General features: G+C 35.6%; 1 protein-coding gene across 4 annotated transcripts in view; it reads right to left on the bottom strand.

Annotated features, from left to right (window-relative positions):
- The window catches only part of DLC1 (DLC1 Rho GTPase activating protein), a 237,986-nt gene that overhangs the window by 112,424 nt on the left and 105,588 nt on the right, over positions 1 to 19,974 (bottom strand). For all 4 annotated transcript variants that reach the window (XM_056489192.1, XM_056489195.1, XM_056489193.1 and 1 more), the window contains exon 5: positions 11,526 to 11,559. In XM_056489192.1, coding sequence (XP_056345167.1) covers positions 11,526 to 11,559 — 34 coding nt within the window. The remainder of the gene's footprint in view (positions 1 to 11,525; positions 11,560 to 19,974) is intronic.

Genomic DNA, 19,974 nt, shown 5'->3' with positions numbered 1-19,974 from the left:
ACTGCCTCTCTGGAAACGCCTTTAAAATGTATTGGAAAAGTTAAAACATGTAGCAATTTCTTAGATTGGAAACTTTCTTAGTAGTTTTCCAATGTCCATGTCCTCATTAAAGACAAAATGATGCCAAGTTTTGATCACAACTGTAATATATATACATATGTCTGTCTATCTATCTATCTATCTATCTATCTATCTATCTATCCATCCATCCATCCATCCATCTATAAAGTTTATAGTATGTTCTTTTTGTTATAGTATGTTCTTTTGTATTTTTATATTCTTATGAGACATGTTCATATTTTTTCACTTTGCTATTTATTATGCTGAGAAATTGAATTGACTTACTTTATTCTGATCATTGATTGGTTTTCTACGAATTTTAAGATCCCTCTAGCTTTTGATAGAAAGTTTTCTAACATGTCTAATGTGTCCTAACATTTCCCAACACATCTTTTGTTGTTGCTGTATAAGTTATATAGGATTCTTAATTTGATGGTGGATAATTGGTAATGTTTCTTGGGGGAAAACCGTGTCCTTTACAAAAGAAAGGAAACACCCATGCAATAAAAGTATATTCAGTGTACATATTAGGACTGAATATTTAGTATACTTTTACTGCAAAATGCTTGTTTTGACCCATTAAAATTGAACTCAATATTTAACAGATGTATTGCATTACTAATTTGGCATTCTAGGCAAGTTTTGATTTTTTATATAAAGGGTTGTGGTTTGGGTAAGTCCTGCAAAAGTCATTGGTAAGAACTTTTATTAATTTTATTGAAGAAAGTGTTATACTAATTAATTTCTCCGTTACTAGTTTTTTTAGTATTTTTCTAAAGCTGTGTACAACTTTAGCATCTCCAACCTACTGAGGTGAGCTCAATTCTAAATTGCTTCCCCATTTGTTTTGACTCTGCCCTGTCTATTTGATGTCCTCTCATTCTTCTACAGGAAGAGACAAGCAATTGCACATGAATGTTTATCAATATGGAGTGATCAAACATGGACAGCTATTGTACTGGGAGACAAAAAACAGATGAGGTGCAAAAACTAACTGTTGAAAGGAATGGCAGGTATTAAATCTGTGACTGAAAAATCCTGTACCACTTCCAAGTTAGGAGAAGAAAATCCTACTCTAACTAGTTTGCCAGGAACAGTGTCTTCTACATCATCCATTGTTATTGTCTGATCCTGGAACAGCTCACTGAATGGCTGATAAAAGACATTTTCCCTACAAATGTTAGGCTGGATCCATGGTTCAAAACATAGGGCCAGACTTAAGTCCTAAGGACTGTATAAAAAGCACTAGTATGAGATCTTCTAAAAGGGGGAAAGAAATTTTAAGAAAACTATATAGCTTTCATTTTCCAGTCACAAATTCACTGACAATGATGAATTTATAACTGATAAATTGAATAACCTAATAACATGCTAAAATTATAGCAGACCAGGTATGTGAGTCACAAATGTGGAGCAGAGACTTGTTGAAGGCACACTTGTGCTGACACAAAAAAATGTTATCCCACTCAAATACTTAGTGTGAGCTAACCACCAAAACAAGGGCTTGGCATTCTCTGAGCATTCTGTAGTTTCATCTCTGTTTGAGAGCCTCCCATGGTAACTACAGGACAAAAATCTTTATGGTGAATGGATGGGTCATTCTGTAAACAGTAGTCTATGTTAACCAATTGATATATGAATTTTTGGCTGAAGTCTCAGACTTTCTTTTATTCCTTGCGATATAAAAACACATTCCAGGATAACACTGTAAATTAGACACCAGCCTGGAAGATGCTGTGGTTTATTTAATTATTTTCTTTGCCTTTTAACAGATATTTCAACTGCTCTTCTCTGATTTCAAGCCTGTATTTTCATATGTATTAAAATCCATGGTTACTTTCCTCTTTGCCTTTCAATTCTACTCATAGGCAGCTACTGAGATATGATATACCAATCTAACACTTTGAAATTGCTTACCAACTATTTGCTCTTCTTTTAGGGCAATGTACAGCAACAGGTGCAACTCAATCCAGAATAGACTGGGATTTAAATTAATGACCTACCAAATGAATTAAAGAGAATATTGGCAGGCAGAAACTTTCAGAGAAATCATTTTAGACTGGGATTTAGCAAATTTCTACTTCCAAGATTAGTCCAAACTCATGTGACTAGAATGATTATCTGCAGGAATAACTCCTTGCAGATGTGTAGTTTAAAGACCATTTGGCAGTTTTTTCTATCAATAAACTTTTTTTCAATTTCTTTATTTGTAATACTTATAAATTAAGCAACCATTTCAAGTAGTTATCTGATTCTTTCCTAAAATATCATAAAGGGGAAATTCACCAACAGTAAAAATTAACACAGAGGTAGATTGACAGAGGTAATACAACATGAGGCAAATGACTGACTTTGCATATAAGAACTGTACACTGCTACATTTTAAAGACTGTGGGCATGTTAGAAAATCAGCATTTCATTCAAATGCCATTTCCTGATATGTGCAAAAGCAATCTAATGTTACAAGATTATTTGGAGAGAAGATTTGAGGAAATGATTAAACTTGATGACTAGATGCCACAAGTTATTTAAAATCTTCAGGATGATGAAAAACACTTTTTGTAGTTGATATCTTTCAGTTTATAGACAATAAAAGGTCTAGTTACTCAGGCTGAACACACTATGGGCAGAATCCATAATTCTCTCAAACATGACTTGCTATAGCAGAAGACATTCAGAGCACAGGTTGACATTGCCATCAAAGAAAAAAAAAGCCTCAGTCTGAGCCATCTGTGACACTGCATCCAGACCTGTCATTGTCCTGCCAAGGATGGTTCTGCATCAGGAAGACACTTTGCCTCCAGGTGTGCCTAATCCAAAGCATGTTTTTGGGTGCCTCTCACCTCAGTTTTCAGCATGTCCTTAGAGAAATGCAAATAATCATGTCACAGAATTACAGAATCACAGGTGAAGAATCATGTCTTTTCATCAAACATCAAAGACCACTCCTTTCCCTAAGAATTTTTGAATAGCAACTTTTTATTCTAGTAAAGTGAGCATGTAAGTACCTCAAATGTACAAGTAACAAAAAACAAGCTCATGTTCTGGTGATTTGGAACTGAAATAATTTCTTACCTGTTTCAAATAATTTCTTCTGTTTCAACAGATGCAAAAAGATATTATCTTGCCACACTTAATTTTAAGTACTCTAAGCTCTTCACATCAAACATGGTTTAAAATTGTTAAAATTTTTTTTTGATTCATCTTCAACAACTCTGAAACAATTCAGCAGTTCAAGTCTCATTTTCAAATATGAAAACAGGAGCATAATATATTCCAGGTGTTTTCTTTGAATGTTGGCTAGGAACCTAAAGATGCAAAAAAGAGCATCTCAAGTTTTTCAGAAGTGACTAGGTATCATCATAATTTTGTGCCATGTTCAGACTTTACTGCCCAGAAGTAACCTTGACAAGAAATTGGTGCAAAATTAGCAGGTGTCACAGAGAGCTCATTTTTCGTCTTCAGGTACCTAAATAACTATTAAAATTTAATCAAAAGTTAATTTTAAAATTTGGCTGTAGGCACCTCAGCTTTTCAGAAGCTGCCCTCTATTTCTGGACACTGAAAACAAAAAGATCATCACCTGATTTCCAAATCAACAGTCACCTCATTACTTTCAAACCACGACCTAATGACTGCATGTCAGTATCAATTAGGACCAAGTGAACTAGCTTATATTTCATTTGAATCAACACATGTCTTTGCCATGAACTCAGTCTGAAGAAAATGAGCCTAGAAATAACTTGATTAATTGGTTATCACCATCCTCTGTTTTTCTTGTTACAGCCAAAAAAGGAAAGAAAGAACAACTTGATCATGTTTGATTTGATTTAAAAGCTATTTTTGGTCAGGGAACACCTCTTTTAGAATGTTTCTGGTGTCCAGTTCAAAAAGAGATGACAATGTGGCCTGGGTAATATAAATGGTACCAAGTCACTGTGTAACTTTTACCTATTTTTATACTGAGAAACCACTTGATTAAAATTAATTATATGACACTAGCCAGAATATACTGAGTACCTGTTTGCAGTCTGTTTGCTGGTGTTCTAAGATCTAAACATATTAAAATTTCTTATAATGTAATAAAAACTGAATTGGCTGAAAGTAACAAATTCGTGGAGTCTCCTGCTCTATTTTCTGTTTAGACAACAAAGAGCACGATTTCCACAATATTTTTGTTGGTAAGCTGGGATTTTACAGTCCTTAAGGGTGGATAAATAGATGATAAAAACTGGCTGGAGAGCAGCTCTGTGGAAAAGGGCCTGGGGTGCTGGCAGCCAGAGAGCAGCGCTGAGCCAGCAGCGTGCCCTGGCAGTAAAACGAGCTGCCAGCAGCCTGGATGGATCAATGAAAGCCTGTGGATGGAGGGAAGGGATTATCCCTCTCTGTGCAGTGCTTGCACATCTGCAGCAGAGAGCCCAGTTTCAGGATCCTCCCAATACAAGAAGGATGGATAAAAGGGGCGCGCAGGGGACGGCCACCAAGCGGGTCAGGGTCTGGTCACTTGGCCTGTGAGCTGAGCCTGCAGCATTGTTCAGCCTGCTGAGATGGCTCTGGGGGCCTGCAGCAGCTCCCCAGGACCTCACAGCAGGGCAACAAGCAGATGGAGCTGGGCTCTTCACATTGTGCATGTGAGGAGGACAGAAGAGAGGAGAGACACAAGTTCTGGACATCAGGAAAATCATCATCTCTATGGAGACAAGAGAGCAGTGGAGCACAGCAGAGGTTCCACAGGCTCTGTTCAGTTCAAAACTGGACTTGACAAAGACTTGAGCAATCTTTACTGAATTCAGTGTTGGCCTGCTTAAACAAAAAGTTGGAGAAAGAACCTCCAAAGGTCTCCTTGAAGAGAGTTATTCTTTGTTTAACTGTATTTCAGTTGAAGGTGATGAAGTCTGTTGTGAGACATGTTCTTACAATTTATCAATATATGATGAAATATTATTAATATAAAATAAATTTAAAATACGTCAATGCTAATGCTTAGGTATTTTCAATAATGGCATAATTTCTGTGATAAAAACAACTTGTCTTAAATAGGAAAGCACATATTGCCTTAGAAGCACATTGGATTAAAAAAAAAAGATTCAGTATGATGGTTGGGAGCAGTAATCACTCATCTGGTGTTGTATAAAATTTTATTCCTATCAGGGAACTATCTTGATTTGAATAAGGCAATTTTATTACTTAAGAAAAGACATTAAACTGGCAGAGAAATCAAAGTTTCATTGTTCACCACCAGAATATAAGGCACCTGGGCACAGCTTGTCTCCTCGAAAATGAAAAATGACATTTGAATATTTATCAAAGAAATATTTAAATTAATTAATTTTTTAAACTGCTAAATTATTGAATTGTTTAAAATGTAACAATTTTTTAGTTGTTTCCACAATTATTTCCACAATTAACAAAACCATTGAGAAGTCTAGAAAGATATTATAGCTAAAAAAGCCATTAAGTGTATAATAAAATATATGTGTGTATAGTACAATGCAAAAATAATGGCCTATCCTTATTACTAGCCTGAAGTAATGCAGTTAAGCTTCTAAACATTTAGAGATGTGAATAAATGAGATTATACTAACAATATGAACAAAATTAAACTCTTTTGAAGTTAACAACAGCATATTTTGATTTGGAAGAAGCTCTTCCAAAAAATGTAACCATGAAGCAGGTGGAGAAAGGAAATAGAAGCTGCCTAAGGAATTTTATGCACAACAGGTTCTGCTAGTTCCCAGATACTGCATATGTACCTAACCATTATAGATCTTTTTATTGGAAATTGTTTTAGCCTTTCATAAAACACCTGTTTTCCTGTCCAGGCTGGTACCTGGACTTTTGTATCCTTCTCCAATGGTACACAGCCTTCTTGTCACTGGCTCCCCTCAGAGCACATTCACACTACCTGGCCCTATCCTTCACTCTTTAAGGCTAGCAAAAGTAATATATTAGAGGCAACTATGAGAAGTTTTAGGTCATCCTGCTTCAAATGCGTTTACCATGGTTTAAAGGGGACTTTTTTATGAAAGCTGCAGTCCTAGGACCACCTGTTTCCTCCAAAACATAAAGAAAATGGCAACAGCACCTTTGGCTTCACACAGTGCTATGTGGATTTTAAAGTTTGTGTGTTTATGTCCCCATGCCTACAGTGAGTATGGTGTGGCTTTTAAAAGTGAAGCAATTTATTCAGAACAACTGCACTAGTGTGTGGTTAATAAGCCACTAAAAATCAAATACCAAAAATCCTGATATCAGCTATTTTACTACATTTAGAAAAAAATAAAACAAACTAAAAAAAAACCCAAAAATTATTAGGAATCTTAGCATGAAAGGTCAGCTTTCAGTATCTATTGGCATCATCATTTTTTCTAGCAATGAAATGAATAAGCAGTGGAATAAATATATATCCATTAACATCTATTAGTATTTGGCAGCCATTCATGCATTTTCTGGCTGAACTTCTCAGTATGACAGATTGTGCTCACCTGACATTGTTATTTAGAAAACAAGCACTAAATTCTATACTGTTGCAACACTGACAATAAAGAAGGATTACCTAACTAGAAGCTAGTACTTCGTGCTAAGGCCTCCCAAAAAACTTTATTAAGACTGTTTTAGTAAAACCAGATAAAGTACTTGCTAAATGGAACAATTAATAATTCATTTTGCCCAGTTTATTCTACAATACTGGCTAGAGTTATTGTAAGGCAGCCAGAAAACTAGTAATTGTGCCAATTACTCTGTATTTCTCCCTAGTTTATGTGGAAATTGATATCTTGTATCCAAATTGAATTTTTTAATGTTTGCTCTAAATTCAAAACAACTTGACTTTATGGAAACAGAGCATCTAGTGAATACTGCTCATAGAAAGAATTGCTTTCTCTGGATCTAGAATATGTTTGTAAAATATAGTGAAGATTGCAATTTTTTTTCCCTTTTGATTAGAGCTGCAGTTAAATTAAAAGGAATGAAAAAACCTCTGCCTAATGAGCCAAGCAGTTGGTCTTTTCTGTGCCTTGCTGTATGATAGTGAACCTGTGGTACTGGGTTTTCCAGGTCCTCCTGCTGTGAGTTCTCACAGACAGCTCGAGCCATCCTGTCATCACTGCATCACCTCCTGCTCTGCAGCTCATCTCACCATGGGCTGAGCACCAAGTGTCCTCTGCTGCCTGACACTGACAATTAGAGCCTGTGAGAGGAAAATCCCTGCCATGAAGGTCTCTTTAATCAGCTCTGTATTTGTCTTCCTTCTGAATCAGAAAGGCAACCAGGAAATTAATACTGAAGGAGAATAGTACCTGTACTTTATTAAATAGGGTCTTTGCTAGAAATCTAGATTAGATGTAGGAATGAAAAAAAAAAGGTGTTGTTCACTGCTAGGCCCATCTTGTAATACTGACACTGGGGAGCTTTCAGACATATATGCTGGCCAGAGATCCACTGATGCTGCTATTTTTTTATTGTTCTTCTTATTTTATTTATCCTCTTGTTGGCTCGCTGATCATCAAAATACAGAAACAGAGAAATGGGTTATCAAATCTCTTCTCCTACATATCATGGTCTTTTATTTCACTTTTAGTTGGGCTGAAGTAGATCTCTCTAACCTACTAGTTAGAGAGAATGCTGAAATTTACCTGAAGAGGCTGTGCAGTTTTTCCACAGTGTATTTTTAAAGCACAAGGGAATATTTTGACAGAATAATGAAAACTCCAAAGCAGGTTCAATTGCTATTCTCAGTTAAAAGTACTTCCTTTCCTTTTAGAGCAGTGACTATTCTACATGCATGCTCAACAAAAAATTACCACAGGGCTGTTTTATGCACAGGAAAAATTTATTTATTATAATGCTGAACATTATGGACCAATGATGTTAATATTTATTTGAAATTTGTTTATGGCTAGACTAAACTTTCTGCCCTGTTTATTGATAGCACATAGTTCCATCACCTCAACAGAAATAAGCTGTGCTAGTCTGTGACCAGATGTGGATATTTGCTCTACCTCTCCCACTGGCTCTGTTGTAGCAATGTTTCTAAGTCACAAACAGAGTTCACTATTCCCTGCAAATATTTGAGGATAAATTGGGAAAGCATGAAGCAGGTACACAGAGAGACTTAGGCAATAATTCTAATATTGGTTTAAAGTAATTTTACCTTTGTTTTACTTTGTTTGAATACTGCTCCAGAATAGAAACTCTCAGTGGATTCATTGTATTGAATATTGGTATCTGTGTCTGGAGCCATCTCAAGTCTACAGTTAGGGGAGAGTTAAGCAATGCCTTTCATGAAGTCTCATATCTGATTCACATCAGAAAACAGCTGCTGATATACAGCCATCTGAACCAAAGGTTCAGATGCTGATTATTTTTAGATTATAAATGCAGTCAACACTTCAAACCCTGACACAGACACCTCCATTATTAACTAAATATGCTAAATTCTCCATCATTCAAATTTCTTCATTTTTGTGACAGAATTTGAGAATATAAATCACAACAGTCAGCAAGGTAAGTAAAGGCATGCAAATATGTAATTTACTCAAAAGAAAAGCAGATGAATCTGAAAAAATAGTGTTTTGAATCTGGTTTCTGGCTTGCATTCTCAATGTAGGTGCCAACATTACTAGTCCTGAGTCATCTCTTGGCTTGAGCCACTATTTTCTCTGACAGTGCATACTGCTTGATCTTAACTTCTACCTCTAAATATTATTTTGAAAGATTTATTTTTTTCAACTTTGCCAGAAATGTCAACAACATTGAGACCTTTAAAAAATGCATTACTCAGAAGTAGCTGATGCCACAGCAGCACATCATTTGCAATGCCCTAATTCACACAAGTGGAAGCAATCGTGTACATGTTTAGGCATGACCAACGTTCTGCTCAATATACTGATCATTTATAGATTTTCACCAAAGGCACTTTGCAACTGCATGTTTTACTGCTCTTTCCACTAATAAAAAAATAAATATGTTATGCAACTCTTGAGTCATTAATTGACAAAAGCAACAATGTTTTCAGATGTTTGGTTTTGTTCCAAATCTAAAAATGGTATGTGAGCATGTGATTTTTTTAAATAAGTAGTCCATCTTGTGTTTGTTGTCAAAATTTACTGCAAGTTGGAAAATATATCAAATAGACAAAAAATATTTAATTTCAAGGATTAAAAAATGCTGTAAACATAATCAGTAATGTGTGAACTTCTAGGCTTCTTAGGCAGTTTAGTCCATTTTAGTATCTAAATGTTTGGTTGCCTATAGGAAAAACATCTGAAAATATCAAGTATTTCGAGTCTACAGAATAGTAAGTCTTGTTAAAACAAGGTTTTATTTCTGTATATATAAAATTTGTAAACCAGAAACATTGGAATAACAGCCTTTCTACTCTCTTGTATTTCTTATTCCAGTCCCAGATGGAATTAAATAGTAGTAAGCAGAAAAGAGGGACTTACGAGAGAATATTAGTTCAAATTCTCAAAATGAGAAAAGATGTTTCTCTAGAAATTTTGATTGCATTTCAATCCAATTGTAATACAATGCCATCTCTTTACCTGCAATGTTATTAGCTTTGCCAGTAATAATATAAACAACTTATTTTTGTTCTGTAATATTTTGTGATTCATTTTTGCTTGCTTGTGATAATATAAACTAGAAAACTTTAGATTGTTGGTATTTCCAAATAAATACCAAAATTAGTTCTCTTATAGCAGACAAGCAAGTATGTTATATTATTTTGAAGGCTTTTACATCTTAGGCACGTCTTTGACTACAGGTAATGTCATTCTGGTGTAGTGAAGCAGCAATGATCAAATACTGGCAAGTTACCTTGCAAAGCATGGGATCTGATTGTCTGAATCAAGATCCAATTGCACTTAATTAAAATAATACTTACTGCCCCTAGAACCAAGTGATTAGGCCTGATCTCAACAGTCATCTCCCTCATGCATTCTCAATATTGCAAAATAACCCATCATAACCTCAGGAACTTCTGAGCTGTAGAGTTAAATGAAAGCCAAAGCTGATTAAAAGGCAATCACATATTCATTCTCAGTCTAGCTTGAGCTCACGTGCATGGAAATGTCAGCAAATTGGTTTCATGTAGCATGAAGTTCCACTTAATATTTGTAATATCAAATATAATACTGTTCACAGAAAAACATGGCAGAGAAGTCTGATAAGAAAGAAGGAAAAGAGAGAGAAGCTCATATGCATGTGTAGGGGTTTTAAAGTGTATGTCAAAAATACATTCATTTTACATCATTACCAACACTGACATGATAGGGAGTTTTAACAAAGAAGTAAGCATAGATCTTTGAATTTTATTAGAAATTAGCTGCAAATGGTTATAATCAATTACAACCAGTTATAATCAGTTTGCATGTTTTTACATAATTTAGAAGATGTGGCCAAGTATGAACGACCTCAGGAAAAGAAACACCAGATTGTGCTGCCTGTGAAATCTATAAAGAAAAATCTTATTAAATAGTGTCAGAGATTGGGAATTATTTCTAAACTTCAACAGCTAAAGTAGCAACATCCTGAACAGACAGATCCATAGCTTTCACAGTACTGAGTGTTACTGTGCATTATCTCTGAAACATTTTTAACCCATTCCTCTCCTTGAATAATCAAAAGAAAAGAAACAATCTGAGCCAGGGTAATGGAAGAAAACATCAATAAAAATTAGATATAAATCTGAATGCCAGGTGGCATTTGGATATTTTGGGGTATTTTTCAAGCTATATTCAAAATTCAGCAGCAAATTATCAATTAAAATAAAAGACAAGTAACCAACAGAGATTCTTGAGAGCAATAGCCCAGAGTGGAGTGTTCCCTAGAGTTTATCACAAGAATAAACCAATCTGACAGTGTCTAGCAGGCAATCAGTAATAGATTTCACACACCAACACCAAAGCATATATAGCATTCAGAGGACACATACAACAGAAAAGAACAGAAAAACAATTTTTCAATATTCTAGAAGTACTTAGCCAAAACAAATGTTATTATCTCCAGTGAAATACTCCAGGTAACTGAAATTTCTTGCCACATTTAAAGATAGACAGTAAAGTTTATACCAAGTCAAAATTCAAATTCCACTCACTTGATAAAATGCTTTTGCATCCATGTTTGTTAATTGAGGCATCTAATAAATCATAATACATGTTATCACCAAAGAACAAATTAATAACTACAGGAACACTGATGTGTAAGGAGCAGCTGCAATTCAACTTTGCAGGACAGTTTCAAACATCCTTATTAATATGACACAGAAGACTGGACTGTTTTTTAGAAAGAGAAATTATTCAGGAAACAACAAATAGCTTTTACATAAACACTGGTCAGATCTGTAATCCTATATGTTTGAAAGACCACAGTTGAAGCCTGTCTTTTATCACTTAGTTAAGTAACAGGGTATTCCAAAAACAAATACAACAAGGAAATGAGAAAATGAGTAAATATTTACTCACCAGCCTTCTCCTTCTCTGAAATAACTGGCATAGCCTGAAAGAAAGCAAAATACCACTATTAAAAAATATTAGGGTCTATTTAGGGGATACCAGTAATATTTGGGGAACATGAAATCTTGAGGTAAATTTTGTAAGTGTCTAGAAGATCTGAAAAAAACTCAAGTCTCACCATGTTAAGCACTCTGGAGAGAAACATACAGTTCCCATTTGAGTGTCTTACAATATATGGTGAAACTAATTACCATCAGAAAGAACTAGGAGAGAAACAAGGAGATGGAGTTAATAAGGTATTCCTATGATTACATTTTGAAATAATCATCCTAGAACACATGATCACAAAATTCCACTGGGAAATTACCTAATAATTTTGAGAGAGGAAGACAAAATCCATGTGACTGAAGATCAGACTGAAATGCCAAATCTTTCTGTGGTAGGCTCAAATATGTGCTGTTCTCTAATATACCAGTTTCTTACTTTTGATATAAATTTTCAGAGACAAGTAATACAACTGTTTTCATATTGTCTGTAATTGTTTCTGGACTTGGAAAATTGCATGAGACTTCTTTTTTTGCAATGGATGATTTTTTTTTTTAATTATGCTTTTCTTTCAGACTAATATAGAACAATCTGAGTGTATTTTTCTTTAGAAATGAGGTTATAGATTGAATGAACTGTAAAGTGAAACTTATATGTCAAGCATATAAAAGGAATTTTAAAATGTGCATATAGGACAGTCAAGACAGGCTGGATGAGAAATTGGATTGGGTATGCAATGTATGCAGAACTGCCCCATGAGTTAAGGCATCAATTTTACCTCCTTTTCACTTATATTAGTCTAACCTTTATTCAGCAGATTTTCCTGCTGCAGATCCAAATAAAAAGAAAAAGGGGAAGAGTTAGACAGAAATAAACCAACCAGCTTCAAACTTGCTATAGAATTTCTCAAAACAGACTTTGAAAATTTAATTTCATTTTATTTGTCCTGTTATAAATACAATAGTGCTTCATAGAATTTATTGGATAAAATTCCAACAAAATTTCAACTAGAACATATCTTAGAAGTTATACATTAATATATGCCTTTTGTGATTCTTAGTGTTTCACCTGTACTCTGTCTAGCTAAATGTGTGTTTTTGATTTTGACAATCAAAAATATTACACAATCAGACTACTATGATTCAAACCAACAATAGCCTCTTGCTGGAAAAGCATTTTCCTTGCATTTTACAAACATATATTTGTTCAAAAGAAGGACCAGTAATGTAGCAAAGTCTGAGGAAACATAGACTGAGGAAAATTAACATGCCAAAGAAACAATAAAATGACAGAGTGAATCAAAGTCTTAGTTTCAGAGAAAGAAAAATCGTATCATGTAGGAATTTTTATAGAAAGTTGATATAATTTTGAAAATTAGTATGTATTTTCCCATTCCCAGACTTAAGTGGTCACACTGGCTAAGATAAGTAAGAAAATAAGAAAGAAAATCTCAGATTCACTACTCACATTAGTCCAAGAAAGAAATTTGTAAACACAGAGCTTTGTATGGAAGAGAAGGTGAGAAACAAGTAAACAAACAGGAAAAAACCCCCTTAATGGCACAAAAAAGAAAGGCAGAATGAAATGTGAATCAAATAGGAGGGTCAGGACAAAAGAAGGAAAGATGGGAACAAGTTAACATCAGACTTTAACATTGAGTTTTGTTGGCTAGAAAAGGTATGATTGCTTCCTTCAAGAAAACTTTAGAGAGCACTGAGGTGGTTGAAGATGTGGCAACCAAGAGTGTCTGCTCTGAAATCATAAGCTGTGCCATGGAAAAGAGAGAACAGTTTGATGGGGGCAGCCTCTGGAAGGTCTAAATTGTAAAGCCAAGACAAACAGCTCAGGGGAAGAAGCTACAGACTCCATGGGGATATGATAATGACAAGTAGAGAAGGTCATTTTCTGCTGGCTTTATGACAGACTTGAATGGACTTTGGTCATGTTTATAATTGCACAGAGAGTTACTGGCAGTGCCTCTAGCCTGAATGAACTCTTCCTAAAAAGCTGTCATCATCATTCACATCAACATGGAGATTTTTGTTCATATTGGCATATCAGACTTAAATATTGTTAACAATGCCATTACTCACATTGCTCACAATTTATTTCCTGGAAATATACAGTATTTATAATTGATGGTCACTAAAATATGTTGATGTATAATGAAATATACATTTTAGTGAATTTGTTAAATGGCAGTCTTAAAGGTTGCTAGGGTTTAGTAGATTTAACACAGGTAAAAAGATGTTATAGGAAATACATAAAATCATCAAGCCTCAGGGCAGATGTGGAAGTCACAAAATTTCTACTTCTGTTTAGTAGGATGAAGAAGCACTTTAAGTTCCAGAAAGTCGAAAGGTAGAGTGAGGTTAAGTGCTTTCAAATATCTGTTTTCTAAGAGTGCAGTACTTCTGAATTAAGATGCAAAATGAGCTAAAAGTTGCATCAGAACATTCTTTTGCTGCTCAAATGCTGAAAGAAAGAAGCCTGAATGGACACAGCATCTCTTGAAAATTTAAAATAAAGTAAACCACGAATAAATCTTGCTGAAAAAGATCTCAGACAGTCCTCCTATTGTTTAGTTTTTTGTTAATACAGCTACACACGCTGCTTACATGCTGCCCAGTGGGAAAACATGATTGTTACTTATGAGAAATGCTCTCATCTTCAGTACAGTTTTGAATTCACTGGAGACCTTCCAATGAGTTCCATATGTTCCAAATGAATTGCATTCCCAGGAAGTGATTTAACATTTCTGGCAGTAGAGCAATTAAACCGGATTTTCCTGCTTGACCAGATGGGTTCACTGTAACTTCACATTATTTCTCACTCTCCTCACAGTACTGAAGAACTGGACCAACAATTTCTGTGTGATCAGATCACACGTGTTTTAGAAAAAAGCAGACACATACCCTTCAAAGACTTCAACAAACATTTCCCAAAGTCAGGCTCCTTTCTATTTTTCTAATAGTATGTGCTCTAGTAGCACCGAGAAACAAAAGGAAACAAAAAAGGAGAGAAAAAGAAGAAAAAACTAGACCACTGCTGAAATATATTCAGGTTTTTCTTCCAAATTAGAGGACAGGATTTTTAAATTATGAAAATCTTATTTGAAATGTTATGTGAAATTTTTGTGTTCATCCTTGCTGTATTGCAGCTGTGTCACTGAAAATACATTGTGTGTGCAAATATGGCTGTAAAGTGTATGTAAAATGCTGGAGAATGATAGAATAGTTTGGGTTAGCAGGGACATTTAGAGGTCACTCCTCTGCAATGAGCAGGAACATTTTGAACTGGATCAGGCTTCTCAGAGCACAGCCCACCCTGACCTTGAATGTTTCCAGGGATGGGGCATCTGTCACCTCTCTGGGCAACCTGCTCTGCTGTTTCACCATTCTCATTCTGAAACAACCCTTCCTTACATCTAATTCAAATTGACCCTCTTCAATACCATTGCCCTGCCAAAAAGCATGCCCTCATCTTTCTTATAAGCCAGCTTTAGGTATTTTTGGCCACAGTGCTGAACAGTCCTGGCCTTTCCACACAGGATGGGTACTCCAGCCCTCTCACCATCATGGCCTGGGCTCCAGCACCCAATTCTCCTGGTTGTTGTTGGAGACATTAAACCATGCTGGGCCCAATGTGAACCCCTGAGGGACACTATTTATCACTGATGTCCACTGGGACATTGACCTCTACCCTCTGGATGCAACCATCCAACAAACTCCTTACCCACCAAACACTACAACCATCAAATCCGTTAAAGGCTTTACAGAAGCCCAAATAAATGACATCTGTAGCCCTCTCCTTGTCCACTGATGAAGTCACTGTAGAAGCCAGCTAGGTTGGTCAGGCAGAATTTGCCCTTGGGGAAGGTATGCTGGACATTTTGAACACATATTGAACATTTTTCATTAAAACTGCTGTTAGATATTATTACCTAGTAATACTGGGTTAAATAGCCACTTCCTGTGTGTTTTATTAGATGTTTTGTGGAAAAGATGTCTTCCAGCAAGAAAAAAATGGTGAAAATTCTGGTAAATCAACACATAAAATAAAAATTTTGCACAAATTAAGTTTTATTTGACCAAAGCAAAAATTTTTTCCAAGCTTTGAAGAATATTTTAGCAGGAAAGAGTATTAAATATGAAAAAAAAAGCTTGCAATTTGATAGAGAAACCACTCATTTTTGCCATGAGCAGTTCTTTGCTATGAAATCAGGCAAGAAAGAATCCTTCCTCACACCTCAAATTAGATTGCTTCCATTATAGTGTCCACATTCACACATTTCATCTCTGATCTTGGATTAAAAATTAGAGCCATAGCTTTCCAGATGAGAAGGGGTGTAGTCAATAAATGTGTGCAGTGTCTTTGTGGGAAAGCATCACCTGCAAAGAAGACAGGTCATGTTTGGGGCAATGGTGAGGGTATGCTGGGCTGCAGGACTGACACTGTAAAAAGCTGAGGCACACCCAGGCTGACCTGAACACAGCTTGGGTCTCCTTTAACTGTAGGCAAAGCTAAATTATTTGTATACTGACTCCAAACCTGCAGATAAAGCCACTACAAATAAAATTAAACTAGCTTTTGTTTTGGTTCCTTGCACTCACATAACATAAACAGCTCTATCATGAATGAGTGGTTGCAAAGGGCTGCACTAGTTGGCAAATATTTGTACAAACTGGCAAGTTATTGCAGAGGAGCATGTATCATACTATTTCTGAAATAACTTTCCAGTTATATCTATTTATTGTTGCATTATTTCATAAACACATTGGAATGTCTCCATATTTCAGTATTACAAAAAAGATATAGCACTTCTATTCAAAAGTTAATAAATCCACGTCTTTAATTTTGAGACCAGAAACAACAATGTAGATTGAAATATATCTCTGTTGTCCTCCTTCTACTCAACTGAACAAAACAAAAATCTAAAATCCTGTTAATATGGATGCTGCACTGAGCTTTTAACATGAAAGAAAGGATGTAATATCCACACAATGTACAATTACCAAGGAAGAATAGTGAACCAAATGACAGAGAGCTGTATTCCAGTAAACAAGAAGTTTGCACCTGAAAACTAAGGTCAAAAATGCTCAGACAGTGAACAAATTTTAAGTACTATTCAGTTTATCATTAAACAGTTATGTATATGTTATGTATAATCTGGGGTCCTTAAATAGACTTTTATTTTTATTTTATTTAGAAGGGATGCACCAATTTTCCTAATTTGGATAAGCAGTAATTAACAACTAACTGGGCTGTTTTACCAAAGAAAAACTCCATGATCATTCAGATGATTTGGAGTTGGGAAATACTGCAGTCCAAATGCAGAATTTTCCTCAGTAATATACCCCCATTACACCAAAATACAGAATAAGTATCTCTACTGGTAAATTCTGATCTTTTGAAACCTTCCATTCTAATCAATCAGATTAAGAGAGTACACAAAGAAGACCCTTTCAAAACTTCTAATTAATTTGAAGTGCCATAATATTTTAGTATTTGCATTGAACAGAAATCATAGCAATTATATAGAAAAAAACCCAAAGAATGATTAGTTTATAATTCACTCTTATTTACAAAACATTATATTAAACTTGCAGTTTTTAAAACTAAGTTTTCAGTTTTCCACAATATTTTTTTTTTCAATCTGGATAAGGAAAGAAAACAAATAAAATAATGAACTGTCAGGACAGAGTAGCTTTAGAAGGGGAATTTATCAAGTGCTTTCTTTGTGGTCTTTAATTTTACTGGAGAGTAGAGCGGAAGGCAATTAAAATCCACCCAACAATAAAGCTGCATCAATTATCTCATTTTTAAAAAGAAGTTAATGTCACATTCAGATGTGTCTGGCTAAGGTTATGACAACACTGTGAATTTAATTCTAATGGAAGTACAAAGCTGTATGCTTGCCTGCATGTGTTCTCCTCCAGTCTGTTGCATGCCCCTCTACACTTTGTTTTCTGACTAGATATTCTGTTTGCTTGAGCCTCTTTATGCCACTCAGGTCATGCACAGAGACCTCTTCTAGTTAGTGCTGGATGGTTGGCAGCTCTCCTTCCATGAGGCAATTGCCAAGAGCCTTCATTTGGGGTGGTCTGATCATTTCCTCTGTCATTCAGCTGGCAGAGTGTGACTCTTGTTGGAATGGAAGCACAAAACAAAGATGCAGGATAACTGTGTGTTATCACAGACTTCCCATAGACCAGGGTAAGCTCCCAAAGCTCTGAAATCTGTCAGGACCACATGAAGCTGGTTCATATGGCAGATAAGACAAAAGCCTGTCTGCAGCTTGTCCAGACCAGTTTGGCCATAATAAAGAATTAATTTCTTTATTTATAGGAATACTAAAGACTTCACAGCAGCCCTGTGTAATAATTCCTAAATACCCCAAGAGTTACTGTCACACATTTTATGAGACACATTTTTTTTTTCCAAATTAGTATTTGCTAGACCTCAGCTTCTTTATATATAAGGACTCAACTTGAAATAAAAGCAAAAGTTTAATTTATGTTCATGAAATAAGGAATTTGATTTCCACTTAAACTGCCCTCTGCTTTCTGGATATATACCTGAAAATGGGGTCAGTTAAATTTTAATTCAACATTAAAGAACATTTATATAGCTTTTGGTAGTAACAAAAATCTGTGCTTCCTTCCATTCCCCCAAACACATGTATCTCTTCCCTAAAAAACCCATGAATGTTAACACCAGAGCTGAGATGTGACACACTATGTCTAGAACTGGAGCAGCCCCAAGAGTGCTCATGCTTTTCATCAATCATCAGTTGTTCTATTAAGACTCATTTACACAGACAGCTTTTTCCCAAGCTCACAAGTAACTTTTTGGCTAATATTTATCATAGAAAACCTTTTACAATAACAAACATATCAATAAACCCTGCAACACTGGCAAAACTGAACTATTTGGGAACCAGAAGACATGCAGCTCTATAAGGCAACAGTAAAAGATAATTAGAATCTCATGTTTCCCATTAATTTCAACATCATGTAATGTCTACAAATGTGATTTTCTCTTAAAGTCCTGGAGTCTGAGGAATGCTTCTATGTGTCTGACAAGAATCCCAGGTGATTTCAGTTTCTACTCATCCCCTCATATATAATGCTTACAACCTTAGAACAAGTTTTATGTAAACAAAACATTCACAGTATCACGTGATGATAGAAACTAAGATATGTTACATGGTGAATCCAAGTTACAAATCAACTGTGAGCGCCCACTTGCAGAAGAAAATGGCATTTAAACCCAGAAAAATTCTTCCATTCCTGCCTTTCCTTGGCCACCTCAAAGAAAACAAAGGAGTCCTTTGTCCTTCATCCTGAAGAAGAGAAAAGCAAGTCACTCTTACTAGTTTTGAAGGGTGCAGATATGAAAATGAGGAAGCTCTCCTCGTGGCTGCAAGTGCCAGAATCTATCTTAACACTCATGCTGTGTCTTCATGAGCTAATTGGAAAAAGCTTAGCTGTAGAAATCATCAGCTATGTAAGCAAGAAATCTGATTCTAATGATGTTCCTGATACTCAGCCCAAATCTAATGTTGATTGCTGTCTACATTTTTGTATTCCATTAATTTTTTTTATCCTGAATTCAGATATCACTGAGGTTAGTGGCCATAACTCTGGGATAGTTTCTGGAACACTATGTATGAAGGACTGATATTTATGCTGGTCAAAGAGACCTCACTGTGTTCAGCTTTATTTTCTGCAAAAGAAAATCAGTTGTAGAGCATTGAGCAGCTGACATCTACTGGGAGGGCAGTAGGTGAGATTTATGAGGATTGATCCTGTGTGAGTTTGCTCTCTTGAATCTCTGCAGACATTCCCAGCTGCAGAGCCTCTTCCCATTTTTAGCTACAGCAGGCTATTACAACTGTTTGGATTCTCTAACTAAATAAATAAAAAAGCAAACCCCAAGGAGCTAGGTTTTAAAACACGGTATGTGTGTTTTGGAATGAATATTGATGCTTACAGTCTCATGGGTATTCAGTCACTGTGATATTACTTTTGTTAGACCAGCTGGGAAAGGATCTAAAGCAGATCCTCCAGGAGGCTCTTGATCTTGAGCTTTATTTCAGGCATAAAAGAATAAATTACTACAAAAGTTACATTTCCTCTATGATGATGAAACACTTACTTTCTGCAGAGCCTCATCGTTCTTTGCTCAGAAAGCTGCACAGTCACAAAAAAGTGATGCTAATCATGGGATGATAGAGACAGGAGAGGAGAAACATGCCTGACAGAAAAACAATGGGTTTGGGAGCATCAAGGGGGTGTTTCATTAAGGAAAAAAAGGACGTCTAACTTTGCAAGGTAGCAGGGCTGAGCATAAGAGAATAGGTGTCAAACAAATGTATTTCAGTAAGTTATCACCAACCCTGAGAAATGCG

This window comes from Oenanthe melanoleuca, chromosome 4, assembly GCF_029582105.1.
Source record: "Oenanthe melanoleuca isolate GR-GAL-2019-014 chromosome 4, OMel1.0, whole genome shotgun sequence".
In the NCBI taxonomy this organism is placed as follows: Eukaryota; Metazoa; Chordata; class Aves; order Passeriformes; family Muscicapidae; genus Oenanthe; species Oenanthe melanoleuca.
Note: the sequence above shows the minus strand (reverse complement) of the source record. Positions and strands in the feature narration are given on the sequence as shown.